Below are 18264 nucleotides of genomic sequence, written 5' to 3' on the forward strand. Positions count from 1 at the left end.
ATACCAAATTTTACCATGCTGAAGGCCATCAACACTCCAATTGCCAAGTTAACATATTTTTGTGCAGATATTGAAATAAAGCTTAACCTGCCACTTTTACACAATATCTTAATCACTGATTAGGAGGAGTTTAATTCTGCCCTGGTCTCTCTCTATACCAATAGCCCACCCCTGCCCCTGACTTTTGCATTTAGACTACAAATGCCCTCTTATGTAACACTGTACAACCCAACCCATTACATTTTTATCTATGCGAATCAGGATGCTCTCAGCACTGCTTATCCTAAACAAAATATTGAAATAAATTTGATTTTAAGGCTTACTAAATATATAGCCACCAATTTAAATGTATCCATTAAAGCAGGCTTATTCTTGTTTATTAAGTTTATATGTTATAAATTAGAACTTACTATAAAATTACACAAATATTATAAATATTACAAAATCGTATCTTAATAAAACACTATACTATATAGTAATGTTATAAATATTTAGATTATTAAAATAGTGCTTTTACCTGTACTTTGGTCCTGTAAATTTTATTCAAGGAAATCTGCTGCTAAAAAAGTTGGAAAACCACCAGTTTAAGAGTTTGAAATCAACTACTCCTTAGACATAGTGTTTGATTTCTTGTCTTCCTTCAAACATTTAATAAATTATGTCTTAGTAAAATATTCTAAAGTGGACACTGATCATCAGTAAATCTCATCGTCTTTAGTGGAACTCATGTTCCTGCAAGTATTCTATTTTATCATCCATGGTCAAGCAAAAAGTATTCTTAAGCATTTTATGCAGAACACTTTAACATTTCTAAAACAATTCTGAGGTTAACTGACAAAACACCTCAAAACACAACAAATTAAAATTTCCAAATATATCAGAACTTATGTATCTAAGTGAGTTTTATACTTTGCCTTTGAATTATGTATATAAAATATATTCATAAAGATTGATAATTTATGAATTATGTGGATTCCTTTGAAATAGCCTTAAGAGCCAATTTATAAGTCATTTAAGAGAATGAGTCTTTTTTTAAACTAAAAATGCTATATTTCATGTTTTTACTCCTCTTATTTATTAGACCTGGCTTCAAATGACTTTGATTTTTCTCAAAATCAAACCCACCTTTAAAAGATAGAAATTTTGAACTACAGCACTGAAGAAATTAAAGAGAATGAACTATAGCTTAAAGGCATTCCAAGAATGTTTTGACAGAAGATGGCATCACTGGAATAAGTACTTATCTTCTTGTGATCAACTACCTTGAAGATGACAATATGTTTTTTTAAACACATGGATATTATTTTATATTTGTTAAAAACCGGGCAGAATTCCTTTCTGCCTCTTTCCTGTGTAAAAGTATTGAAGTTTTAAAAATCAAATATGAATAAATACAAAAGAATTATAGATGAGCAAAGTGTAAAGAACACAAATACAAGGTGTACCGACTCCAGAACTGAGGTTAAAATTTTTACCTTTTAAAATATTAGGATAGTTTTAAAAATACATTTCAGTGAAATTTCAATAAAATTTACTTCATGACTAATAAATTGCCCCATATGTGAAACCATGACCTTTGGCAGCTTTCCTGATATTCCATCAGGAACTCATTCCCTACTCCTCCTCCTCTCCTATATCAGGGCCAGGCACAACGAGCAAGAAGATAAATGGCAACTCTTAATTATGTACAGTAATGAAACAGCAGATGATTAAATCAAATGTCACAAAAGTCTACTCTGAGAAAGGCTGTAGAAAGAGGAAAAATTCTTTAACATCAGTCTAAACTGTTTTAAAAATGCTTTTGTATTATGTGCCTAAAAGAATTCTTTTAAGATACCTAGTTTCCTTCCCTATTCTTGAACTTTAGTATCTCTGTAGCTGGGTGAAAAGAAAATTTATCATAAAATTAATACTGAATGATGATGAAATTAGCGTCTTACTGCTATAGTGGATCCATTCTTGCCAACACCACCATGGAGGATAACATGGAAGTAATTTGAACAGGAAAATATTGCTCCACCTACTACTCCGAGAACTGGTAAGATCTTCAATTTTATTTCTAGGACGGGTATCTTTAGGGGTAGAGGAAAGAAACACATCATTAAGAAAATAGAATTTCTTTTCCTATTAAAAAGTAAAGAAACATTATGATACAGCCCTGTACAATAAGCTATTCTTTTTCTTATAATCAAACCTTAACTTCTGGAATGTATGTAACCTGAAGTGGTAACTTTTCTTTTAATGGTTTTATCTCTTAAAGTGAAAAATCCAGCTAAGTCTATTTAAATAAGTGGGATGAACTATTTCATCTCACAAGCCTTCATCTGACTTAAAGAAACATGACAAAGGATAGTTCACTTGAATTTAGTACGTCTAAAAGGCAGCATCACAGGACAGTCAGACACCATGGTCTGCATCATGAATGTGACAAACGTGTATGCATGCAAAAGTTTTGTGTAGTTAATATCCAGGATTAAATCTCTAGCAATATATATTTACCTGTTGGTCAATTGCTGTTCAAGAAAACTTCCAAAGGCAGCAAAGGATTTAAAAGACAGTAACAATGAATTGCCAAAAGCTGTAGGCTATTTTGTATTGAAAATATACTTTGAAATACTGTATCAAATTTTGTGGAAACTACAGATCAACAATTAAGTTTAGAAGATCTATATCTAAATTAAGTATTCTTATTGATGAGAATAAGTAGGTATGCTTTCTTCTTATGGTATTGCCAAAACATTGAATGAAATGATTTTAAGATGAAATTCTTCCCCAGTATAACCAAATCAGAATTCCAAATTTAAAACACCACATCTGACAATGACCAGAGTTGCCCAACTGCCTCTAAGTCCATGTTCACCTTCTAATGGGTACTGGCTGAACGGGTGCCATGAAAGACACATCGCATCCCTCTAGCATATTTTAGAGGCCTATGTATCCTTGATTCTATTATTTATTCTTACATGATAAGAAGGAATACGAACATCTCAGGGAATGTTCCTCCACTTAAAAATATGCTCAAAGTCTATTTCTGAGCCTAGTGATATGAACCATGATTGGCAATTCTGAAACTGAATGCCACAGGGAAATCTCTTACAATTTTTAAAAAAGACTTAATTTTTAAAGCAATTTTAGGTTCACAGCAAAACTGTATGGAAAGTACACAGAGTTCCCATGTACTCCCTGCACTCATACACACATGCTTCCCCACTATCAACATCCTCCACCAGAGTGATACAGTCCATGTGTTACAATGAACACATCAATATCACCTAACGTCCATAGTATATATTAGGGTTCACTCTTGGTGTTGTACGTTCTATGATAATGCATAATGCATGAATGACAAATGCATAATGACGGGTGGACAGGTAGCCACCATTATAGTATCACACAGAATAGTTTCACTGCCCTAAAAATCCCCTGGACTTTGTCCATTTATCCCTCCTTAACCCCATAACTTCTGGCAATAGCAGGTCTTTTCACTGTCTCCAGCATTGTGCCTTCTCCAGAATATCATATGATTGGAATCATACAATATGGAGCCTTTGCAGAGTGGCTTCTTTCACTAAATAACATGCATTTACGTTTCCTCCATGTCTTTTCATGGCTTGATAGCTCTTTCTTTTTAACACTGAATACAATTCCATTGCCTGGATGTACCATAGTTTATCCATTCACCCACTGGAGGACATCTACTGAAGGACTTGCTTCCAAGTTCTGGCAATTATGAACAAAGCTGCTATAAATACCTGTATTCAGGTTTTTGCAAAGATATAATTTTTTTTCTTTGACTGTGCCATGCAGCTTGTGGGATTTTAGTTCCCTGGCCAGGGATTGAACCTGGGCCCACGGCAGTGAAAGCACAGAGTCCTAACCACTGGACTGCCAGGGAATTCCCTGCATAGACATAATTTTTAACTTATTTGGGTAAATACCAAGAAGCATAATCGCTGGATCCTATGGTAAGAGTATGTTTAGTTTTGTATCTCTTACTATTTTTACCAGGGTTATATAGCTTAGTGATTAAAAACAGAGTCTGGAATCAGCTCCAGTTCTTACTTACTAGCTATGTGTCATTGGACAAATTACTTAATCATTCTAAGACTTATTTATAAAACACAAAAATGACAGTATCTATTTCAGAGGGTTGTTCTGAGGGTCAGATGAAAACAGTGATAGTAAAATATTTAGGAACATAGTAAATGTTGAGTAAGTATTAGTTGTTGACTATTGATATTATCTTTATTACTCTTCTTAACTCGCTGGGCATGAAGTTTTAGTCAGCCAATACTGTAAACTTAGGTTGTAGAGACAGAATAGTTTCTTCATAAATTTTCTGCCTATACAAAGCATGAATTTATAACAGTGGCCTCCTGAGAGTCAGCTTTTATCAGAATACTGAGGTCTCCAACCACGCAGAAAATAAAAACACTCCTCAACATGGGAAACTTCACTATAGTAGGTTATAAAAAATGCAAATTAGCAACTTTTCTTTCCTAATATTGAGGGACAAGTTTCAAGCATAAAATATTTTACTGAATTTACTTTTTATGTATCTATTTTATGAGATAAATTTTGGCCTGAAAAGGTAGTTCAACTAGTCTGTTTAATTTTATATCAGGGAAATGGGGTCGTTTTCTTTTATGTGGTAGTATATTCATGCATAGGGTAGTATATTCATGCTGTAATAAGGTATACAGAATAGTAAAATTATAAAATGAAGAAAAAAGGTTAAGAAATGGAATGACTATTAAATACAACTCCAAGGATTTCTGAAGAAAATTAACAATGCAATATTTTTCCTAAATATTTTTAAAGTACTTAAATATAAATTTAAATCCTCAGATTTACCGTATAGTCCCACATTGTTGCTCCTCCAAATGTAGACAACACAAAGACGATCACTAAAGCTACCTGAATTTCAGTTACATCCACTCTAAAGAAGAAAGATAAAGAACAGATGTTTGTAAATGAAATTCCTAAATATGAAGGTTAATTAACCTTATATTAAAATCAAAAGATGTAAAAATCTCTATAGGCTTAGTTTATTTTTACCTTTAGTTTCATCACTGAATTACCAATTAACTACACTGTTAAGTGAAAAAGCCTACAGAACAACAATGCACTTACATATAGGTAAAAAACTTGTATATCATATATAAAATTGCTAATAACAGTTATCACTGAGATTACAGAAGGCTTTTATCTTCTACTTTACATACTTCTGCAGAGTTTGAATTTTTTAATAACAATCATGTATTACTCTTGTAATCAGGAAAAATTATGATAATATAAAAACAACCAGATGATTTAAAGCAAATTCTTAAACACTCCCAAGTCAATTTCATTTAAAAAGTAGGGAAAATTCCAACAGTTTTTCTCATTATGTTACTAACAGTCATTATAGTTTTTTGGTTTCCACAGACATTTTCCCCCTATATATAAACATACATAAACTTCTTTCAAAAACCCACTAAACCAACATCAGTCTCTAATCTGCATCCCCTGAAGCTATCAACTCCTCTCTCCTTTGCTCCAAAAACAGGCTGAGAAGTAGTTCACATTTGTAATTTCCTCCTTTCTTCATATTTGCTGCTTAATCCATTATAGTCCAGTTTTTGGCCCCATTCTACTAAAACTGTTTAAGGTAAACAGTGACTTTCAATTTGTTGAATGCAAGGGATACATTTCAGTTACTATCTCGCATAACGCCTCTCAATATTTAAAATGCTGATCACTCCCTTTTTCTTGAAATGCTTTGCTATATTTTTATTGCCATGTTTTCTCGTGATTCTCCTACCTTGCTGGAAGCTCTTCCCAGGCTCCTTCCTCCACATCTTAAATGCTACTGTTTCCAGAATTCCTCTTTTCTCTTTTTAGATTCTCTGAGTATTACATCTATACCTAAGACTACCATCTATATGCTAATGACCTCTAAATCCGTTTCTCCTAATCCACATCTTTTTTTTCCAAGCTCCAAATTTTTATATCTGTCTACCTACTTTGCATCTCCATTCAGATGCCCTGGAGTTTTTAGATGCTAGAGGAATACTTATTGTTCTGCCAATACAAGAAATGTAGGGAACATCCAGATATAGAAGAAAAGACTTCTCAACTGAGTTATTTTGGGGGCATTTAGAAGGAGAAGGTGAATGGAACATTAACGCACAAATAAAAGGAAAATAATAACATCCAGTATTTGTAAGATCAGTGATGGGCAAACCAAGGCCTCCAGGCTGCATGGAGAAATAGTCAAGTTAGCTGAAAAAGGTAAATGTAATAATATAATGTATGGTATTTTGTGGAGAAAAGGGAGGAAAAGTAATAATATTTACTAAGATCTGTTATGAGTCTTATGAACTATAAATTATGCCTGTTTTTTGGGAAGGGGAAATTGAAATGATTTTTTCATGCCTGTATTGAAACAAGGGGATATTACTATAGGAAAAAGACTCCAGAGCCAACATTCTTGCTACTACACCTATGATTTATTATTAGAATTGTGCACTCTTTTTCCAGTAACAGTGGTAGAATTACATTAAGTTAATCCATAATTTTTCCAGGATATGATTAGTGACCAGAAGCAACTAGAAAAGCTGACAGAAATTATAGAACAAACTTTCTCTGAACTAAATGACACATACAGGGATTGAGCTAGGAACCTTGGTTTCACATATGCATCATTCACACCACAGATTTTAAATTAAACTGAAAGCTTCATTCTTCCTCTCTGCCTTTTAAGGATAAACTAAATAAGTGACAATTCTTTTTTTTTGGAAATTTTTTATTGTTTATTTTTTCTCAGTCATTTTTTTCTTTACAATGAAGAATGTTGGTGTTCATGCATGTATGCTAAATGACAATTCTTGTGTCTGGAAAAAAGAAAGCTGAAAGGATATGGTAAAAAGGGTGGAATCACTAACAAAATCCTTAAATATCTGAAATATGAAGAGCCAGTTGAAGCTTGAAAGATATATTAGACAAATAAAAGGATAATCTGTATAACAATTTACAAACTTAGAGAACTCATTAGGGGGTCCAAGATTTTAAAAAGTAAATCCAAAGACATAAAAAATCCAAGAAAGATGGATACTGGGGATATGGTACAGGTACATTCTCAAACTATTATAGAGAACAGTCTACAACAGTGCTCTTCAAAGTGTGGTCTAGGGTTTGTTACAGTCCACAATAAGTATAGAAATTGAGAGTTAGCATTTAGAAACTTTCATCATAGTTTGATAGAGTAATTTTGTATCTCTTGAATTGAATGAAATATTGGGGACTGCATTTTGTAAGTCTGTTTTTTGTTTTTTATTTTTTTAATTGCATGTTATCTCTCCATGATGGATTTGGGGGGCGGGCAGGGTAGAAATTAGTTCTTTACCACAAATATGTGGAAAAATTGACATAATACCATATGGAAATCCTAAGGATTTTGAAAGAAGAGAAAATTAACACCGAGTCTAAATATTCACAGGTAAATAACAAAATACCACATAATACAAGTCAACATTGGACTTGGTTTAGATTTTTTACTTCAACTTTAAGGATTGTTTGCTGTATTGAATTGTATGGGAGCAGACCCTTGATACATGGGAGCAAACATGCTATAAATAAGATATGCTTTATCTCACATGGCAAGCATTAATATAGGGACAGATTTTAACTGTAATCCTATAAATTATTTCACTAACTATACTAAGGAAAATACTAATATATCACTGATTAACTTAAAAAATCCTTAATTAAAAGTTGAAAATTAGTTTGAGATATTATTAATGTTTTGTCGTTTAAATTATCTTATTCAAGATAACAAATTCATATTTGTACTAAAATCTACATACTTTCAGGAGATAAAACATATAACAAAATATCTACAAGTAAAATAGAATAGTATTTCTTTTTCTGTTCTATGAAACAGTATAAAACAGTATTTTTATGTTCATAAGAAAAACAGAATAGTATTTAGTAACTCTCTTCCTTCTCTGTTTAATTTTTCTTCATACAGTTAAGAGAGGCAATCTGCCATGGACCCTGAGCATCCCTGCACGTCCTTGTGGGGTGTGCTAAGAATCCAAGAATCCTGAGCACCCTTTACCCGGGCCATTTCTCAGGGCTGTGTATGCAGTGAGCAACCTTGAAGGATGAGGTTACACCTCCCCGCAAAGAGCAGGCTTGCTTCCACTTACTATAAAAGCAACAGATCCCTCAGTGTTCCTCTCCCATAATGCCACCCACCACATGTGCAGGCATTCATCCAGTCCCACCACATGACTCCATGGGGCTCGGGAGTGGAGCAAGGGAACCCGGCATGAACCTGAACCTCAGGCTACTGCTTTTGCCCTGAGTTATAAAGCTGTCCTCTGCCTCTGACCCAGGAGTTTTGTGTCTTCTCTCGGCATCCATGAAACATTAACCAGCTCGCTTGGTAGCTTGTAAGGGTAAAATCCCAGACTCCTTACAGTTCATGACACAGAGCACTTACCACTCACTCACTGTTATGTGCAGTGTTTACTTCTTGTTTAGCTTGCTTTATTGTCTGTCTCCCATATTAGAACATAAACTCCAAGGGGGGCAGGGATTTTTGTCTGTTTTGTTTACTCATGTTTTGTTTACTCATGTTACCCTAGAACCTAGAACAAGACCTGGCATATACCAGATGCTTAATAAATATTTGTATGAATACTGCAAAAATATTTATTAAAATTCATTGTAAAAATATTACATCAGGATTCAATAAAATCACTCAAATTATATTGACCTTCCATCCTCAAATTTATTTTAACTCAGTTTCTTCTGTATGCTTATTTCCTTATGAAATTAGTTCCTTATCAGTAACTTACTGATTAATACATGACATCTGATTTTCTTTTAGTAAGAGTCACTTTTTAATGTCACTCAATGTAAACATACAAAAGAAATTGAATTAAATTAAAGGATATGTCATGATAATGCTAACCTTATTACTGAGTACTTCTGTCCTCCAGATTCTGTACTAAGTCCTTTATACACATTATTATTTAATCTTTACAATAACCTTTTAACACAATTATGATTATTCTCATTTTACAGATGAAGAAACTGAAGAAAATGAGGTTAAATAATTTATTTGTGGTCAAACAACTGGTATCTTGGAGACAGAATTCGATTCTACCCAATCTGATTCTAGAGCCTATGCTTTTCACTAGTAAACTTAAAACAGGAGCAATAGTAATAAATAACTTAAAGGGCTTTGAAAGTTGGAAAAAAATTAAACAGCAAAATGTAGTAAGTTTTTTTAGTCCAATTAAGCTCTCGTTTGGCATATTTTTCTTCAGTCTTTCAGAACAAGGGAAACCATGTTAAGTAGGCTTAAACCAAGAATACATTCATAAAACAAATTTCCACAGTAGACTCTGAGATTGTTTGGGCTGGTTTCATATATCTGTATCATTTATCTGTATTCTAATAACATAAACACCATAAAAATTAAACCTCTCAAAAATTGACAGATTTTCAGGAAATCTGTCCTAGTCAACAATTGATACTGACTGAGTTGTAAGCATTTCCAGAGGCTTGATTGATGTCCTACATACAGATCCTTCTTATCGTGTTAAGCTGGACCCAATGTATCCTACTCAATGCTCAATGGCATCTTTACTTTGGTAAAGTGAAAAAATACACAGATTAGCATCTGTGCCATACAGAGTAAGTATTTTACATGGTTGACCCCTGGGCACTGCAGGATCGCCTCCAGTCCCTGACATGCATGGTGCTCAACCATAACAGCCATGTCCCTAATGTTCTGAGTACTTCCTTTACTCATGCTCCTGCCTAGAATGCTTTTACCCCAATCTGTCTGGCATATTCCATCAGCAAGTGACTCATCTTTGTATGTGCAGTTCTAGGCACACATTAGGCTCTCAGTCAATAGCAAATGAGTATAAAATATACAACTGGGCCAGGAATGTGAACTAATTCATTTCAGAAAGATTTTTAATGAAGTTATAAGCCAGAAAGGTAAAGTCTAAGTCATTAAATAACAAAAACAATTAACCAGAACATTGCATTTGTCATTAAATAACAATTAACCAGAACATTGCATTGTTATATTACTCCAGTTTACCATAGCAAGTTCACCATATTAATTAAAATGCGTTAGACTTTGCAAAGCTATGTTTCTGTTTTAGCCTATTTTAATCTATACATAGGTACAGATTCTTAATTTTACATTCTTGCCTTGAATTTTTAGCCTGGCTTCTTTGTCTTTTGGCTGCTCGGCTTGCAGGATACTAGGTCCCTGACTAGGGATTGAACACAGGCCCCAGTAGTGAAAGTGCCAAGTCCTAACCACTGGACCACCAGGGAATTCCCTAGCCTGGAAATTTGATCCTTGGGCTCTTGACCAGTAGGTAAAGAATCAGCTGAAGACTCACATTTTCCATAAAAGCTTTCCTGAACTAATTCAGCCTACAGCCAGCTTCTCCTTACTTAGCATTTCTTCAGTGCTATGGAAACCTAAAGCAGGTCATTTTTCACATGGTTATGGACTGTATTAGCAGTGTCACAGAAGTATTATCCTATCCCTTTAATACAGTATACTATATAGCTCCAAAAACGGATTTTTAAAAAATGCATTTTGTATCCTTCCACAGTACCTAATACATTGATAATCCCACAGTACTGAGCAGCAGTCGTTAAGAGTGTGGGGTTTGGAGACTTGAGTTTTAATCCTGGCTCTACACTTTTTAGCAGTATAAGGAAGTTACAGAACCTCTCTGCCTCATTGGTACAGTGGCGGTAATACCCTTACAGGATTAATGTGAGGAATAAATGAGATAAGGCATGTAAAGCGCTGAGTACAATGCCAGAACCATTCAAGTGCTCAAGAGGTGATAGCTGTGACTATTCCCTAATTTAAAGTCAATGTGGAAAATTGCCAAAGGCCTTCACTCTGCTAAACGATCCATAGTTTTGAGCTTCTCCTTTCATTTATCATTATCAGAGATTTTTTTTCAGAGCTACTGTTTTTCCCGTGCAGCAATAAAGTATGGCTTAAAAGAATCAGTAGACAGGGAGGCCAAAGCTGAGAATGAGCCAATGGCAGACAGCTACTAAAGGATCAGGCAGAAAGGGAGCTGATGGAAAGAGGGATAGAGAACAGAGTTCCTGCCTTGTGCACTATTTCCTGGTGTCTAAGAATGAGGCATTGGGGCAAATATTACAATGTTATTACATTATCTCATCAACTGTCTACCACAGCTGAGAGTTTCATGATCACTGTTGTTGGTGACTGCTGTAAAGGGGTTACCCTTTTTGGACACACAAAAATTTGACCAAAAAGGACCTTTAGATTCCATATCTCATTATTTTATCACATAAGCCAAATGCTACTTTTTTTTTCTTTTTAACATCTTTATTGGAGTATAATTGCTTTACAATGTTGTATTAGTTTCTGCTGTATAACAAAGTGAATCAGGTGTATGTATACTTATATTCCCATATCCCCTCCCTCTTGCATCTCCCTCCCACCCTCCCTATCCCACTCCTCTAGGTGGTCACAAAGCACAGAGCTGATCTCCCTGTGCTATGCAGCTGCTTCCCACTAGCTATCTATTTTACGTTTGGTAGTGTATATATGTCAATGCCGTTCTCTCACTTCATCCCAGCTTACCCTTCCCCCTCCCCATGTCCTTAAGTCCATTCCCTACATCTGTGTCTTTATTCCTGTCCTGCCCCTACAGCAGATTCTAGGTCCATCCACCTCACTACAAGTAACTCAATTTTGTTTCTTTTATGGCTGAGTAATATTCCATTGTATATATGTGCCACATCTTCTTTATCCATTCATCTACTGATGGACACTTAGGTTGCTTCCATGTCCTGGCTATTGTAAGTAGTGCTGCAATGAACATTGTGGTACATGACTCTTTTTGAATTATGGTTTTCTCAGGGTGTGTGCCCAGCAGTGGGATTGCTGGGTCGTATGGTAGTTCTATTTTTAGTTTTTTAAGCAACCTCCACACTGTTCTCCATAGTGGCTGCATCAATTTACATTCCCACCAACAGTGCAAGAGGGTTCCCTTTTCTCCACACCCTCTCCAGCATTTACTGTTTCTAGATTTTTTGATGATGGCCATTCTGACTGGTGTGAGGTGATGCCTCATCGTAGTTTTGATTTGCATTTCTCTAATGATTAGTGACGTTGAGCATCCTTTCATGTGTTGGTTGGCAATCTGTATATCTTCTTTGGAGAAATGTCTATTTAGGTCTTCTGCCCATTTTTGGATTGGGTTGTTTGTTTTTTTTGATATTGAGCTGCATGAGCTGCTTGTAAATTTTGGAGATTAATCCTTTGTCAGTTGCTTCGTTTGCAAATATTTCCTTCCATTCTGAGGGTTGTCTTTTCGTCTTGTTTATGCTTTCCTTTGCTGTAAATGCTACTTTTTTTAAGTACTGCATATCCTTTTTCTATATTATTCAGGTCCCTTACTTTTCTCTTTCTCCTGTCTAATGTAAACTTGGATTAGTAAGTTGGGAGAAGGGGGAAAAATACAATTATCATCAAATATGTAACTATAACATGAAGAATACCTGAAAGATTAAAATTAAGGTGTAGCATTTATGGATGCTTCAATAAGTTAAAAGGTAACTTGAATTCCTGATTGACACTTTGTCCCCCTTACTATGGATAAATGAAGTATGACAGATAGTGAAAATGCATTTGATTATATTTTTAAATGTACAACTTAAAATACATACTTACTTTCCAAACCTCAACACGCCTGAAACATAAGTCTGCCAGTGAGCACAATAAAACATGAACATCCCAATAAAAGAGCAGAAAAACAACCAGTCAGGATAAGTTCCTAAGCGAACAGCAATTGAAGCTCCAACTGCCATAAAAACTGAAAGAAACAAGAACCATTAAGAATTTAGAATAATTAATTAAATAATTGCCATTGACTGTTTAGAAATACAGAATTTTAAGGTGTATAATCTTGGCATGAAAATAAGGCACACTAAACAAAATAAATTCCTGAACATACTTTTAAAATACACTGTGCAAAATTGCTTCCAACTGTAAACCAAAACAAACCAAACAGCTCAGTTTTTAAGCCATCATTAAAAGACAAACAAACAAAAAAAACAACTATAGGAAAAAAACCTCCACTAAAAACTTACCTGTGGAAAGAGAGTCACAACCATGGTCAAAAAGTTCCCCTAAAGGAGAACAAGAATTTGTTCTTCTGGCTTGTTTCCCATCAATAGCATCCAGTGACTGGTAGATGAAGAGTCCTAATGCACATAAAAGGTATGTCCAGTATGGTGCCTAAAAAGAAATGTAAACAATGAAGACTGGTGAGTGACAATAAGCTAGCTTCTGTTTGAAAATAGCTCAACCCAAGCCAAGTGACACATTTTCTTATGTTTGCACTTTATATCACCTCAGTGTGTTACAAGGAACATTTATAACCTTCCTTCTACAGATGAGAATTAAATTGAGAAGTGAATTGCTCTAGGTCATCTGGGTAGAGTGTCACAAAAGTCCGTACTGTGAGAAGCCGAAAGTTAAACGAACAAGCAAGGATGAGGACCCTGATTTTGATTCTTAGTCCACAGCTCTTTTAATATAATACTATTCATATATGGCACGGATTTGAAATTATTCAGTAAGTCTCTGCTATGAAAGAAGATCTTAAAGATAAACCACAGACCCCAGCTTCCTTTCATGATGGAGTATTAGGGGCTGGATTTACTCTCCCATCTTGTATAACTAGAAAAGCAATAAAATAAATAAAACAACCATTTTCAGACACTGCAGGCAGTGCAGCACTGTGATCCCTGACAGAAGGGAAACAAATGACCTGAGCCCTGTGACTGCTCCAGCTTCGTGCCTATAGGCAGTCTCCAGGCCACAGTACAGGAGTGGGGAACCGGAACAGAGGCCAGCAATCCTGCTGTGCTGAGAAGAAACGCAGCAGAGTTCAGGAAGGTCAAGGCAGCTAGAATCTGTGCGGCAGAGCGCTGGAGAGGAGAGGGGCACAAACTGTGGAGATCTAGAGTCTTTGGCTGAGAAGTGACCTGTGCCTAATGAGACAAAACTACTAACCAAGGCCAGGGAAAGAACCACTGGACAGCGCAAGGCCACTCTATTCTTGAAGCCCACACAAAGCTGGGAATGGTTTATGTTCCCACCAGGCACAGCATGTAAGACCATGTCATACTTAGGGCACTGGGTAGAGTTCTCAGAAGTGTATTGCCTTAGCAGTGGGCATTAATTAGCCCTAGACCAAAGGCGCTAACAGATGTAAAATCTAGCCTCAAAAGGATCTGACTGATTCTAGGTAACTTAATTAAAGCCAACGCAAAGTACAACATCTTAAAGGAATACCCCACCAAACCTAGTACCCCCAAATTTAAAATTCACAATGTTTGGCACCCAATAAAAACTACTAGTCATTCAAAGAAGCGGGAAAATATGCTCTACAACTAGGAGTAAAATCAATCAATAGAATCAGACCCAGGAATGACAGAGCTAATGAAATCTGCATATGAGGACATTAAACGTTCTTATAAACATGCCTCATATGTTCAAGAAGGTGGAGGAAAGCATGAAAGACTACAGTGAAACCTCTAGAAATGGAGAGTACAATATTTCAATGTAAAATATACTAGATGAGATTAACAGCGTATTAGACAGTGCAGAAGAAAAGATCAGTGAACTTGCAGAGTACCGATAGAAACTACCCCAAATCATGCACAGAAATAAAAAGACTAAAAATAATTGCACTGGGCATCAGTGGCCTGAGACAACAGTAGTCTAACATATATGTAACTGAAATCTCAGAAGGAGAGAAGAAAGAGGGTTGGACATGAAACATATAAGAAAAAATGGTGGCTGGAAATTTCCAAATTTGATAAAAATCTATAAACTTACATATCCAAGAAGCTCAACAAACCCCAAGCAGAATAAGTTGTTTTTTTAAAAAAAAAAAAAACCCACCAAGGCACATCATAATCAAACCACTGAAGACCAGTGATAAAGAGAAAATCATTAAAGAAGCCAGAGGAAAAAGACACATTACATACAGAAGCATAGATAATAATGGCAGAGGAAAGAGTAAACTTGAAGGTAGATCAATAGAAATGAGGCAATTTAAACAAGGGAGAGAAAAAAGATTTAAAAATCACCATTCTTTTCTTTCAGCACTTTATAAATGTACTCGACTTCCTCAGGGACCTGTGTGATGATAGCAATGGTCAACCCAGAATTCTATGTCTCAGAGAGGAAGTACAGCAAAATTGTTGACTAGGGTTTTAAAGTTAGATCTGTGTTTGAGTTCTTGGCTCTGTTATTTAATAGCCAAGTGACCCTGGGAAAGTCATTTAAACTCTCTAAACTTTGGTTACCTCATTTGTAAGATGTGAATAATACTTGCCGTTGTATCTGATGAAAAAAATTCTTAGATGGCTCTTTATGCAGAGCCTGGCACATAGTAAGTGCTCAATAAGGTTAGCTATTGTAGGGAGTTCCCTGGTGGCCTAGTGGTTAGGATTTTGGGCTTTCACTGCCGTGGCCCGGGTTCAATCCCTAGTTGGGGAACTGAGATCCTGTATGCTGCACACAGTGGCCAAAAAAAAAGTTAGCTATTGTCATTAAATTGTGTTTTGCATATTTTTAGTGGCAAATATAGTTTTTAAAATATCAATGTATGTATGGTCTATGTGTTAATTCTGCAAATACCAATCAACCTGCTACCTCATTCTTCAAGTAGAAGTTTACTTTGAACTTCCATAAACATTTCATCATTTGTTAATATTACATGCCCAGTATTAATGACTATACTATTAATTGCTTTAAAAGACTTACGAAAGGCTTCCCTGGTGGCACAGTAGTTAAGCATCCACCTGCCAATGCAGGGGACACGGGTTCAAGCCCTGGTCCGGGAAGATCCCACGTGCCGCAGAGCCACTAAGCCCGTGTGCCACAGCTACTGAGCTTGTGCTCTAGAGCCCATGAACCACAACTACTGAGCCCATGCACCACAACTACTGAAGCCCGCGTGCCTAGAGCCCGTGCTCCGCAACAAGAGAAGCCACCGCAATGAGAGGCCCACGCACCACGACGCCCGCCACAACTAGAGGAAGCCTGCGCAAAGCAACAAAGACCCAACGCAGCCAAAAATAAATAAATAAATAATATATTTAAAAAATGCATTATTGTATTTGATACAGCAATCCACAGAGACCAGGCGGACGAGGCATTATCATGTTCTTTGCATTACAGATAAAAGAGAAACTTAGGGAGGGGTGATAAAGTTCCATTGAGAAGAGCAGTTAGACTGGGTCTAGGAATCAAACCCAGGTTTTCTGACCTGCCTTATGGTAGATCTATCAGATTGGTCGTGCTGCAGGCTACACAGACTGGATGTAGCTTCCCACCTGGATTCTTACCTATTCTTTCAAACCTGCTGAGAAGCACTTTCCTGCCCCCACAATACAATTCCAGGTGCAGTGAACCAGACAGGTGGGAAAGCACTGCAGCTGAGAGAGACTTCTTTCCTCTTAAGCCCAGAAAGGCATACCAGTCTGCCAGCTGCTCGTTCGCTACTTTTCCAGTCTTCCCAAGGCCACAGGAGCTGGACTTATCTTCTCTTTACTCCGTTGTCATCACATCCATTCCCACCTGGGAGCTATGAAACAGTCTGCAAATTTTCAACTTCTTTTCTCACCTGTTATCTCTGCAGAACAGGCCCCAGCAGGGAGATCCACTTGCCAGGAGCAGCATGCCCTTTCCTTCCAGGAGTCTGCTTAACGTGGGTGTCACTATAGAAGACACTCTGGGTGGAAGCAGGATCTACAGAGCCACCCCAACTCAATTCTAGTTTTCATGTTAACTTATTTTTAAAAATTTTAAATGTAAGCGTGAGAAAATCAGGTGTGGATTACAAAGTCTTAAGCAATATATCAGAATACTTCTGCAGAAGGAGACTATATAAAAAGTGGAACTCCTCCAGATCATGTTAGATTCTTAATATTTAAAGTTCTTAATTATATAATTTTTATAATATCTACTGTATCCTTTAAGATCAGAATTTTATACTACATCATAGAAACCTTCCCAGGTCAAGCATAAAGATCTACATCATTCTTTTACATGACTGCATGGTATTCAATTATATGGCTATATCATAATTTAAGTAATAACTCACTAATGATGAATCTTACATGACTGTGTGAAAGATTATTATACAAGTTTATTCTAGAAAACAAAATAATTACTAAGAATCAATCATAAGCCCTAGTCATTAAAAAAAAACACTAATACATTTAAATTGCTTTTCAGTTACATCACTGAAAAAGAACTGTATACAACTAAATACTTGGGATATTTTACTTTTTCCAGTTACTTGAAATAAAGGATTAGAGAAACCAGAGATTTGAACCAGACCATATGGCAATTGTTCTTGTTCAAAATAACTCTGGATCAGAGAGAACACTCAGATATAGATCAATTATTTATCCTGGGTATTATACCCCTTTTTATACGTGTTTGAATGAGTTCACACATCAGGAAAAGGATGAAAAGATTTAGAAAGTGATCAATGAACACATTTCTTTTCTTTTTTTATTAATGAATTTATTTATATTCTTTTGGCTGTGTTGGGTCTTCGTTGCTGCGCACGGGCTTTCTCTAGTTGCGGCGAGCGGGGGCTACTCTTTGTTGCGGTGCGTGGGCTTCTCATTGCGGTGGCTTCTCGTTGCGGAGCACAGGCTCTAGGCACCCAGGCTTCAGTAGTTGTGGCTTGCGGGCTCTAGAGCACAGCCTCAGTAATTGTGGCGCACGGGCTTAGCTGCTCCGTGGCATGTGGGATCTTCCTGGACCAGGGCTCGAACCTGTGTCCCCTGCATTGGCAGGCGGGTACTTAACCACTGTGCCACCAGGGAAGTCCCAGTGAACACATTTCTGCTCACTGGACAAATTTTACTTACAGTTCAGAACTTAGAATACTGGATTTTGGGGAATACATTCTTAGGTTTTCTGTAAATGAAGATGCTAGACTAGGTAGTCTCTAAGGCCCCATCTTTAATATGGAAGTAGAATCCTCTCAAGAGTAGGAGGTATGTTCTCTGTTTTTAAAATCTGCTGTTTATACCATGAGAGCTAAATAACTAGATGATTAAAATCAACTGATCAGGTTAATAGGTTACCTGGTAACCTATCAGGTAAAATGGTTTCCAAAAGGAAGAATACATGTCCTGGGTTTTTCTTGCAGA

General features: G+C 36.2%; 1 protein-coding gene across 3 annotated transcripts in view; it reads right to left on the reverse strand.

Moving 5' to 3' along the window:
- CHPT1 (choline phosphotransferase 1) overlaps positions 1 to 18264 on the reverse strand; it is a 35173-nt gene that overhangs the window by 6255 nt on the left and 10654 nt on the right. For all 3 annotated transcript variants that reach the window (XR_014017022.1, XM_081248703.1, XM_081248702.1), the window contains exons 2-5: positions 13168 to 13315; positions 12749 to 12890; positions 4855 to 4939; positions 1941 to 2072 (exon numbers count right to left, since the gene is read on the reverse strand). Coding sequence is in view for 2 of the 3 variants with exons in the window: in XM_081248703.1 (XP_081104829.1) it covers positions 1941 to 2072; positions 4855 to 4939; positions 12749 to 12890; positions 13168 to 13315 (507 nt within the window). In the remaining variant the exon portion in view is untranslated. The remainder of the gene's footprint in view (positions 1 to 1940; positions 2073 to 4854; positions 4940 to 12748; positions 12891 to 13167; positions 13316 to 18264) is intronic.

The sequence above is a fragment of the Mesoplodon bidens genome (assembly GCF_964165515.1).
Source record: "Mesoplodon bidens genome assembly, chromosome: 11".
NCBI classification, from domain to species: domain Eukaryota; kingdom Metazoa; phylum Chordata; class Mammalia; order Artiodactyla; family Ziphiidae; genus Mesoplodon; species Mesoplodon bidens.